Source organism: Bombina bombina, chromosome 8 (assembly GCF_027579735.1).
Source record: "Bombina bombina isolate aBomBom1 chromosome 8, aBomBom1.pri, whole genome shotgun sequence".
Taxonomy (NCBI): Eukaryota; Metazoa; Chordata; class Amphibia; order Anura; family Bombinatoridae; genus Bombina; species Bombina bombina.
The window spans coordinates 272307282-272319708 of NC_069506.1; the positions used below are offsets into that span (position 1 = coordinate 272307282).

Consider the following 12427-nt stretch of genomic DNA (forward strand, 5'->3'; position numbering starts at 1 on the left):
CTTATCCCGGTTTGAAGCCCCCAAGACACCCATGGGACTCTAAACACCAGTGCAACTGGATTATTTCTAGGTCGTGTGGCTACAAAGCACAAATCCACCTTTGGCCAAGCCGAACCTCTGATCTAATACCTCCTGCGAAGCTTCTTTGCCAATGACGTGACTGAGCACCACGATACTGGCCAGAGCTCACGCTCACCCTATATGGCAGGGCTTTGCTGTATGCATAGCGCTCTCTTTAAAGGCTCTCGCAGTGTCAGTATAGTGCTGTACTGCTTGTTGTTTGCTAATCCCAGCACTGCCAGTCTGTTTGGGTGCTCGGTAATCTATTTGTCAGGTTATTACTGCAGTATCCCAACAAGCAAAACATAGCTGAACAGCAAGGCACCGGATTTACTTGTTTGTAGAATAGAGAACGTCCATTTAGCGTTACATTGGTGTTTCTGTCTAGTGTATATACTGGACTGAAAAAACAAAATTAACCTTTTAACGTGCATTTCTTTTTATATTACAAACCAGCCTTGTCCTGACAAAAATAGCACTGCGCACAAGTAACTACCAAGTGGGCGGGCACGTGAGCTGGGGCACTGTCACACTTGTGGATTAAGGCTTTACAAGTTCTTGTAGGGAATTTGGTGTCTTCGCTGCCATCATTTTTTTTTTTTTTTTTTTTGAATAATTTTTATTGAGGTAAAAAATAAAGTAACAGACAAAATAAATTGCAAGAATCATATACAGACATGAAGAAAAAAAAAAACTTATCGCTCACAAAATGAACAGTTCTATTGCAAAACAGCTGTGCCAAAATAGTAAAGAGAAACCTCACGCATGCAGTCTTATTGCATAGGGAACAAAAATTAGCTTAAAATAATATAGAGCATAAGTGTTGAATTGAGGCCTCATAACAGAAAGAAAGAAACCGTCAGACCTAAATCTAGACACAACTGAGCTGCAAAAGTCATATGCAACTTTTAAGGGAGAGCATATCATTCATAAAATAAACAATCCTGTTACATCACAGATATAGTGGTAAAACCTCACGTTTTCTATTTTATTGCATAAAGAACACAGAATATAGATGAATATATATATATAGGTAACCTCCAATTCAAATGTTCAACAAGAGTAAGAATATAAATAAAAGAACCCCCCCCACAAATAACAAATATCAAATGAAGGCTTATGGTAAAAAGGAACCGTCAAATACACAACTGTAAACTTCAAGGCCTCCTGGAAAAGGATATCTAAAAAGAATAATGAAACATAGGAGGTACTGTAATAAATTCTGAAAATATGTATAAATGTAGTAATTTAGTATACATAGGTACATGCAGTATATATCAAGGGAAACTGCAAAAAGAACTTCTGGAGAACACCAGAATACTTTAGGGAGGGGGGGGGGGAGGCGGAGGCCGCTCCCACGGCAGAGCAGTATCTTTCCTATAGTTACTGAAAGAATAGGGGTCATTAATTTATTGGTGGGAGTGTAGCTAAACACATGAGAGAATCACCAGATATGGAAACCGTTAGCCCTCTCATAACCAGTGTTTTTCAACTAGTGTGCCGTGAGAGATCCTCAGGTGTGCCACGGCAGACTGACAACAGTGTGACATATTTTTTAAACTTTGCTTGTTTTTTACTCCCAGTGCAGGGGTAGTTTATAGGAGTCATGGCATAACAGCACAATACATACAGCCCCAAGGCAGAACATACAGTGATCTGAGATGTCATCGCAGAAAATGCAGCATATCTGCAGAAAGAACAGGATACATGCAGCACTGTTAGCGCTTGAACTTTGTAGTGCTGCTCCACATTAAACAGTTCTCCTCAAACAGAGCTGTGCTCTGGTTGCACTGTGTAAGTTTTCCTTAGCACAGTGCATCGAGAGCAAAGTGCTTTTTGAAGTGAGCAGTCAAATATGCAGTAGCGTTGCAAAGCAGCAGCGCATTGCTTGTTGACTGGCTCTCAGAGAAAAAAAAAATCAAACCCACACCCTAGCCTTTCCTATCTGCAAAGCTGTTTATTCTGAATGTAAGACGTTAGTATGAGCTTTGCATCTTTTTTTATTACTACATTTCTATGTTAGACCAAGAGAAAAGGAAACAGATTTATTCAAGAGACATTTTAAAATTTTCTTTTTTTGAATGCAGCTAATTTGCAATGCAATTTTCAACTACTGCACTATATTATAAAACATTAAAAATTGCTTTATTCAGTTAATCAACACATTGCAATTTAACTGGTGCCTTAGTGTAACTGTCGAATTTAAAATTTTATTTAAAAATAACCTGCAGAAAATTTTTCACTAAAGAAAAATCTCATCGCAGAAAGTGAAGAAAAGTTCTGCCTCTGGGACATACAGTATGTGTGTGTTTGTGTGTATGTGTATATATATATATATATATATATATATATATATATATATATATATATATATATATATGCTGTATTAGGCTACAATGTATGATTTTTTAAAAATTTTGGGATGGTGGTGTGCCACAGGATTTTTTAATGTAAAAAAGTGTGCCACGGCAAAAAAAAGGTTAAAAATCACTGTACTAAACCATCACCACCGGGATTACAAAAAGCTAACAGCATACACAAATATTAGTAGATATTAAGAAGTGGGAATTAAAATAACATTTATAAGCAACCAAGATTGCCCATAGTTTCAGTATGTTAAACGTGCCACCGCCCAATAACTAGTGCAGACAACCCAAAATAAAGATGTCCCAAAAGTGTACTTTAAAGCTATTCTATAATAAAATAATTAATATAATATGACCTTTATTAGCTAGGGACAAAAGATATAAGCATCTTTACTGAAATAGGAAGAATCATAATTCTAGGCAGATCCCGTTGGCCAGGTATGGGCCCTATACCTAGCACAAGAGTACCATAAGAGTTACTTTAGTGGAATCTAATGCGTAAAATGCTATGACACCTGTAACTCCTGGCTAATCAAGAGATGCAGAAAAGTGTATATAGTCCCAGCTATAACCTGAAAAGGACAAAAAGATTGAGACAATAGGCCTCTGTATAATCTCATCTGCATCCCTATATCCAGGGCGTTACAAATAGGGTAGAGCACACTCACACTAAAAAATTTAAATATCCATCTACTACACATAAAGTGGGTTTATTGCAGTGCTGACATGTGAAACTGTGTTTGTTACGCTGAAGGTTCCCCTGGTGCAAAAACTATATATGTTTAGTTATATTTAGGAAACAGCACAAACATAGCTTCTTTTGAATAAAATATGAGTAGCTTTATGTAGTCTTGAACAAGCCAGAATCCCTATATATAATACTATAAGAGAGGCACTTTTGACTTATACATGTACATCAAAATATTCTAGTAGTGGGGAATGACATTTAAATAATCTATCAATAAATATTAATTTAAAGCCACTTCTTACAGTATGAGTGGGTATTATGGAAGTAGCTCATATGAGATAGGTGTACCTAATGTAATATATATCTGTAATGTAAACCTCTAGACCACATAACCTTCAGGGCTATCTAGGCTCACAAAAAAACAGAAGCCGTTTAACCCAGTGCTATTTCAGCAATAATATTCAGAGACTGTATACTTATTACTAGGAGGTCATACAAAGAATATAAAACACAGTGCAAACAAATTGAACTGCCAGTAGCTTAAGCAAAGTTTATAGTAATTCAGGGATTCTGGCACCCCTTCAGTTCTTGTAGTGAAAAGCACAATAAGTCCTGCATACATCTTGGAATAGTTAAGTCCCATGAGAATAGTTAAAGAAACATGGTGTCGGTATGTGTCGCAGCAATAGTCTTACAGGGCCAGCAGAGTCACCTGAGCAGGGACGTATTTAGCCCACTTCGTTTATCAAGAGAATACACTGAAAGCTCAGGGCAATACACTGAAAACTAAATAAGGGTCCCAGTTCTAGTTATAAAGCGGCTGAAAAATAACTCCACAAGTAAAAATGCACCTCCATAGTCCCAATCAAAATTTCCTTTGTTTCATGTTGGTGTGTTCAACCTCGGCATAGGTGTTTCTGAGTCCTGAGATCTAATAGAGGGATTCATAGTTGCGGTAGCTCCCACCGTAATAGCATCCTTTTAGTCAGATATGACTAGCCAAGACCCTTAAGTGATGAAGTGTTAAATCCACCTTGGTTAACAAGATAGTGTCCTTGGGTTAGGAGTCTCATGTCAGATTGTAGATTGTGGCACCACTAATAAAAGTATACCTCCTGGGTCCCAAGTAAGAGACAAAAGTGTGCTGCACCAAGAACCAGGTGCTTGAATACAAATGCCCCAACAGGGATAAAGAGCGCTGCGTCCACACAGCAGTATAACAACCACCAGCGTTTGTGCCCTTGTCACGCACGGCCCAACACCAGTATCACGCAGCAAAGGGAGAATGGCCACAACCTTGCAGGCATCAACAGAGGCCGCACGCCCAGCGCTCAAAGGAAACGCCTGCGACTGGATCTGACCTCCTGCACAACACAACGATCTCGCCTGCAATCCCACACCAGGCTCTGCAGCAACACCTCTCCCATCTCCAGCAGCATGGTCCGGCACTCCACTAGACCGGTAAGTATAAGCATCTCCCTGCTGCGTGGGGTCAAGATGGCAGTGCGCAGACACAAGAACTGGAACATCAGTAAGGTTATCCTGGTGAATGGAAGCAGCAGTTAGGAGCTCACTGCAAGCAATATGTTGATCTGCTGGTTGCATAGGCTTGACATCTGCTACCACTGCACCAGAGCAGCATTCAATCAATAATAGTGTTAGGCTGGCGAAATGATTATTCAGGAGCTGCATCACAGCTAACCCCCATTCATCCAAGGCCTCCGACATGGCAAATCCTCAGACTTTTCTAACCCTGTGACAAAAGCAATCTTCGGAGGTGCTGAGTAAAGATGAGACCCCAGGCAGAATAAAAAGAATTGTTTTAAAAGTGGATTAACATCATTTATAGCATATTGAAGCCAGGAGCTCTTGCCATGCACGTCTGACTCCTTTGGTAGCTAGCTCCGCCCCCCTCTTCGCTGCCATCATTTGTTAACAGGAGAGCATTATACCTAGTTAATGACAGCTGGCAAAACCTTCCCTGATCTGGGGGGTGCTGCAAAGGCAAGAGCTTAACAAAACTCTGACACCAATGGGTTTGGAGGCCCACAGATTTGTGCTACCCTACCCCATTAATTGTATTTGTGCTGCGGCTGCCTGAGTCATAAAGTTAAGCACTGCTCATTAAAGGGATATGTTACCCATATGTTAAATCACTTGAAAGTGATGCAGCATATTTAAAAACAAAAAAAAAGCTGACTATAAAAAATATAACGTGTACATCTGTGTGTAAAAAAGGAAAGTATTTTACCTAAAAATGTATTCGGCTCACCAGAGTAAGTGCTCTGTGAACAATTATTCTTTAGCTACTGTCATCTGCATGGTGAAAGCAAAAACAGCCAATCCGCATCGTCAATGCTGAGTAGGCCTGTGCGGAACAAGGTCGCCGCTTACGGCCTTTGGCTCTTTTAGGTTTCTTCTTGTGAAAGTGCAAGACACTAAGATCTGGATTTGCACAGATCTTAGTGTGTTGCACATTCACAAGAAAAAAATCTGGCTCCGAAAAGAGCCAAAGGCCACAAGCGGCCGTCACCTTCCACATTCGGCAGCTAGTGAAGCTGCTTAATGCACAGACCAATCTACACCCACCATTTGCCTTATTTGGTCGACCCAATCTTGGATTTAGTCTGCAGACCACATATATAGCCCTAGTCATAATGTTAGTATAAAATGCATTGTTTTTTAGTTATTATTTATAGCCACTTAGGGAAAAATATATATATAGCAGGGTTAGCCTTAAAGTCAGCAGGATGCATGTTCTGAGAATTAAAAAATATGGGGGCATAATAAATAATGTATATTGCAAAGTTGTTTTATTAAACATAACCATTTTATGTCAAAATTTGGTTAACGTCCCTTTAGGGCCACTGAGGTTGCAATTCCCCCCCCTTGTAAATGACCAAAGCCAGATATAGAGCTACCTATTGGGTTACTTCCTTATTGCTTCTTAAGTGCTTTAATGCCTGTCCTGCAATTCAGAGGGACAGGAAACCTATTTTTTTTTCATGGTTCTGATAGTGAATAAAATTTCAAACAATTTTACAATTCTTCGTTCTTTTGGTATTTTTTTGTCACAGGAGCAACAATGCATTACTGTGAGCTAGTTGAACACCTTGAGTGAGCCAATGACAAGAGGCATATATGTGCACTCCCCAATCACCAGCTAGCTCCCCAATAGTGCATTACTGCTCCTTAGACTATCTAGATACAAAGGATACCAATAGAAAGTAGCAAATTAGATAATAGAACTAAATTGGAAAGTTATTTAAAATTGCATGCCCTATTTAAATCATGAAAGAAATGTTTTGCGTTTCATAACCCTTAAAGGGATAGTAAACCCATATTTTTTTCTTTCATGATTTGAATAGAGCATGCAATTTTAATCAACTTTCTAATTTACTCCTATTATCAATTTTTCTTTGTTCTCTTGGTATCTTTATTTGAAAAGCAGGAATAAAAACTTAGGAGCCGGGTGCTTTTAGGTTCAGCACCTGGGTGTACCGCTTGCTGATTGGTGTCTAAATATTGCTCTGGAGCAGACATTTACTATGCGTTTAACCCCATTATTGCAATAATAAAAAGCACTAACATAACATTTTCTTTATGTCCCTGTAAATGATAAAACAAACAAACAAGCTATAGCTGTATTACTCTGTGGTTATCAGGGAATTACACATACTATATGACCACTCTGCCAGTAGACAAGTAATGTTTTAGCAATTTGTGTGAGCACTGAGTTTTAAAAAGTACCAAATAACCTTACTGCAGGAAAGTGCAACATACAGCAATTGTTTATACATTTATGTTCAAAACACAAGATATTGCCATAGGAGTCCTTTAAACCTTTATGTAATTACGTTTATCAATATCTCTGCAGGCGCAATTTGACCAAGTTGTCCCTCATCTTCAGCCACATGCTGGCAGAATTGAAGGGTATTTTCCCAAATGGATTGTTCCAAGGAGACACGTTCCGTATTACCAAAGCCGATGCTGCTGACTTCTGGAGGAAGGCCTTTGGAGAGAAGTATGTACTAAATGTAACTCTTCATGGCTAGGTTTTCTTTCATGTAATTAGCAAGAGTCCATGAGCTAGTGACGTATGGGATATACATTCCTACCAGGAGGGGCAAAGTTTCCCAAACCTCAAAATGCCTATAAATACACCCCTCACCACACCCACAATTCAGTTTTACAAACTTTGCCTCCGATGGAGGTGGTGAAGTAAGTTTGTGCTAGATTCTACGTTGATATGCGCTCCGCAGCAAGTTGGAGCCCGGTTTTCCTCTCAGCGTGCAGTGAATGTCAGAGGGATGTGAGGAGTATTGCCTATTTGAATGCAGTGATCTCCTTCTAAGGGGTCTATTTCATAGGTTCTCTGTTATCGGTCGTAGAGATTCATCTCTTACCTCCCTTTTCAGATCGACGATATACTCTTATATATACCATTACCTCTGCTGATTCTCGTTTCAGTACTGGTTTGGCTATCTACTATATGTAGATGAGTGTCCTGGGGTAAGTAAGTCTTATTTTCTGTGACACTCCTAGCTATGGTTGGGCACTTTGTTTATAAAGTTCTAAATATATGTATTCAAACATTTATTTGCCTTGACTCAGAATGTTCAACTTTCCTTATTTTCAGACAGTCAGTTTCATATTTGGGATAATGCATTTTAACATTTTTCTTACCTTAAAATTTGACTTTTTCCCTGTGGGCTGTTAGGCTCGCGGGGGCTGAAAATGCTTCATTTTATTGCGTCATTCTTGGCGCTGACTTTTTTGGCGCAAAAATTCTATTTCCGTTTCCGGCGTCATACGTGTCGCCGGAAGTTGCGTCATTTTTTGACGTTATTTTGCGCCAAAAATGTCGGCGTTCCGGATGTGGCGTCATTTTTGGCGCCAAAAAGCATTTAGGCGCCAAATAATGTGGGCGTCTTATTTGGCGCGAAAAAATATGGGCGTCACTTTTGTCTCCACATTATTTAAGTCTCATTTTCTCCAACATAGGTGTGTCCGGTCCACGGCGTCATCCTTACTTGTGGGATATTCTCTTCCCCAACAGGAAATGGCAAAGAGCCCAGCAAAGCTGGTCACATGATCCCTCCTAGGCTCCGCCTACCCCAGTCATTCTCTTTGCCGTTGTACAGGCAACATCTCCACGGAGATGGCTTAGAGTTTTTTAGTGTTTAACTGTAGTTTTTATTATTCAATCAAGAGTTTGTTATTTTAAAATAGTGCTGGTATGTACTATTTACTCTGAAACAGAAAAGAGATGAAGATTTCTGTTTGTATGAGGAAAATGATTTTAGCAACCGTTACTAAAATCCATGGCTGTTCCACACAGGACTGTTGAGAGGAATTAACTTCAGTTGGGGGAACAGTGAGCAGTCTTTTGCTGCTTGAGGTATGACACATTCTAACAAGACGATGTAATGCTGGAAGCTGTCATTTTCCCTATGGGATCCGGTAAGCCATTTTTATTCACACAGTAAATAAGGGCTTCACAAGGGCTTATTAAGACTGTAGACATTTTCTGGGCTAAATCGATCATATTTACACATATTTAGCCTTGAGGAATCATTTAATCTGGGTATTTTTTGTAAAATAATATCGGCAGGCACTGTTTTAGACACTTTATTCTATTGGGGCTTTCCCTAATCATAGTCAGAGCCTCATTTTCGCGCCGGTATGGCGCACTTGTTTTTGAGAACAGCATGACATGCAGCTGCATGTGTGTGGAGCTCTGATACATAGAAAAGTCTTTCTAAAAGGCATTATTTGGTATCGTATTCCCCTTTGGGCTTGGTTGGGTCTCAGCAAAGCAGATTCCAGGGACTGTAAAGGGGTTAAATATAAAAACGGCTCCGGTTCCGTTATTTTAAGGGTTAAAGCTTCCAAATTTGGTGTGCAATACTTTTAAGGCTTTAAGACACTGTGGTGAAATTTTGGTGAATTTTGAACAATTCCTTCATACTTTTTCGCAATTGCAGTAATAAAGTGTGTTCAGTTTAAAATTTAAAGTGACAGTAACGGTTTTATTTTAAAACGTTTTTTTGTGCTTTGTTATCAAGTTTATGCCTGTTTAACATGTCTGAACTACCAGATAGATTGTGTTCTGACTGTGGGGAAGCCAAGGTTCCTTCTCATTTAAATAGATGTAATTTATGTCATAATAAATTTAGTAAAAATGATGCCCAAGATGATTCCTCAAGTGAGGGGAGTAAGCATGGTACTGCATCATCCCCTCCTTCGTCTACACCAGTTTTGCCCATACAGGAGGCCCCTAGTACATCTAGCGCGCCAATACTCCTTACTATGCAACAATTAACGGCTGTAATGGATAATTCTATCAAAAACATTTTAGCCAATATGCCCACTTATCAGCGAAAGCGCGACTGCTCTGTTTTAGAAAATACTGAAGAGCATGAGGCCGCTGATGATATTGTTTCTGAAGGGCCCCTACACCAGTCTGAGGGGGCCAGGGAGGTTTTGTCTGAGGGAGAAATTTCAGATTCAGGAAAAATTTCTCAACAAGCTGAACCTGATGTGATTACTTTTAAATTTAAGTTGGAACATCTCCGCGCTCTGCTTAAGGAGGTGTTATCCAATTTGGATGATTGTGATTATCTGGTCATTCCAGAAACACTATGTAAAATGGACAAGTTCCTAGAGGCCCCGGGGGCCCCCCGAAGCTTTTCCTATACTCAAGCGGGTGGCGTACATTGTTAATAAAGAATGGGACAGGCCCGGTGTACCTTTCGTACCTCCCCCCATATTTAAAAAATTGTTTCCTATAGTCGACCCCAGAAAGGACTTATGGCAGACAGTCCCCAAGGTCGAGGGGGCGGTTTCTACTCTAAACAAGCGCACCACTATACCCATAGAAGATAGTTGTGCTTTCCAAGATCCTATGGATAAAAAATTAGAAGGTTTGCTAAAAAAGATGTTTGTTCAGTAAGGTTACCTTCTACAACCAATTGCATGCATTGTCCCTGTCACTACAGCCGCGTGTTTCTGGTGCAATGAGCTAGAAAAGGCGATTATTAGTAATTCTTCTTCTTATGAGGAGATTATGGACAGAATTCGTGCTCTTAAATTGGCTAATTCTTTCACCCTAGACGCCACCTTGCAATTGGCTAGGTTAGCGGCGAAAAATTCTGGGTTTGCTATTGTGGCGCGCAGAGCGCTTTGGTTAAAATCTTGGTCAGCGGATGCGTCTTCCAAGAACAAATTGTTTGACATTCCTTTCAAGGGGAAAACACTGTTTGGCCCTGACTTGAAAGAGTTTATCTCTGATATCACTGGGGGCAAGGGCCACGCCCTTCCTCAGAATAGGTCTTTCAAGGCCAAAAATAAACCTAATTTTCGTCCCTTTCGCAGAAACGGACCAGCCCCAAGTACTACGTCCTCTAAGCAGGAGGGTAATACTTCTCAAGCCAATCCAGCCTGGAGACCAAGGCAAGGCTGGAACAAAGGAAAGCAGGCCAAGAAACCTGCCACTGCTCCCAAGACAGCATGAGATGCGGGCCCCTGATCCGGGACCGGATTTGGTGGGGGGCAGACTCTCTCTCTTCACTCAGGCTTGGGCAAGAGATGTTCTGGATCCTTGGGCGCTAGAAATAGTCTTCCAAGGTTATCTTCTGGAAGTGATTCATCCTGTTCCATTAAAAGAACGAGGGATGGGGTTCTACTCCAATCTGTTCGTAGTTCCCAAAAAAGAGGGAACGTTCAGACCAATCTTAGATCTCAAGATCCTAAACAAGTTTCTCAAGGTTCCATCGTCCAAAATGGAAACCATTCGAACAATCCTTCCATCCAGGAAGGTCAATTCTTGACCACGGTGGATTTAAAGGATGCGTATCTACATATTCCTGTCCACAAGGAACATAATCGGTTCCTAAGGTTCGCATTCCTGGACAAGCATTACCAGTTCGTGGCGCTTCCTTTCGGATTAGTCACTGTTCCAAGGATTTTCACAAAGGTACTAGGGTCCCTTCTGGCGGTGCTAAGACCAAGGGGCATTGCTGTAGTACCTTACTTGGACGACATTCTGATTCAAGCGTCGTCCCTTCCTCAAGCAAAGGCTCACACGGACATAGTCCTGGCCTTTCTCAGATCTCACGGATGGTAAGTGAACGTGGAAAAGAGTTCTCTATCTCCGTCGACAAGAGTTCCCTTCTTGGGAACAATAATAGACTCCTTAGAAATGAGGATTTTTCTGACAAGAGACCAGAAAAACAAAACTTCTAAACTCTTGTCGGATACTTCCTTCCGTTCCTCTTCCTTCCATAGCACAGTGCATGGAAGTGATAGGTTTGATGGTAGCGGCAATGGACATAGTTCCTTTTGCGCGCATTCATCTAAGACCATTTCAATTGTGTATGCTCAGTCAGTGGAATGGGGACTATACAGACTTGTCTCCGAAGATACAAGTAAATCAGAGGACCAGAGACTCACTCCGTTGGTGGCTGTCCCTGGACAACCTGTCGCAAGGGGTGACCTCCCGCAGACCAGAGTGGGTCATTGTCACGACCGACGCCAGTCTGATGGGCTGGGGCGCGGTCTGGGGATCCCTGAAAGCTCAGGGTCTTTGGTCTCGGGAAGAATCTCTTCTACCGATAAATATTCTGGAACTGAGAGCGATATTCAATGCTCTCAAGGCTTGGCCTCAGCTAGCGAGGGCCAAGTTCATACGGTTTCAATCAGACAACATGACGACTGTTGCGTACATCAACCATCAGGGGGGAACAAGGAGTTCCCTGGCGATGGAAGAAGTGACCAAAATCATTCAATGGGCGGAGACTCGCTCCTGCCACCTGTCTGCAATCCACATCCCAGGAGTGGAAACTTGGGAAGCGGATTTTCTGATTCGTCAGACATTGCATCCGGGGGTGTGGGAACTCCATCCGGAAATCTTTGCCCAAATCACTCAACTGTGGGGCATTCCAGACATGGATCTGATGGCCTCTCGTCAGAACTTCAAGGTTCCTTGCTACGGGTCCAGATCCAGGGATCACAAGGCGACTCTAGTAGATGCACTAGTAGCACCTTGGACCTTCAACCTAGCTTATGTATTCCCGCCGTTTCCTCTCATCCCCAGGCTGGTAGCCAGGATCAATCAGGAGAGGGCGTAGGTGATCTTGATAGCTCCTGCGTAACCACGCAGGACTTGGTAGGCAGATCTGGTGAATATGTCATCGGCTTCACCATGGAAGCTACCTTTGAGACGAGACCTTCTTGTTCAAGGTCCGTTCGAACATCCGAATCTGGTCCTACTCCAGCTGACTGCTTGGAGATTGAACGCTTGATCTTATCA

The 12427-nt window shown here is 41.4% G+C and overlaps 1 protein-coding gene across 1 annotated transcript in view; it reads left to right on the forward strand.

Annotated features, from left to right (window-relative positions):
* Window positions 1-12427, forward strand: part of CBL (Cbl proto-oncogene) — a 171556-nt gene that overhangs the window by 45711 nt on the left and 113418 nt on the right. The window contains exon 3 of the mRNA XM_053691356.1: window positions 6992-7138. Coding sequence (XP_053547331.1) covers window positions 6992-7138 — 147 coding nt within the window. The remainder of the gene's footprint in view (window positions 1-6991; window positions 7139-12427) is intronic.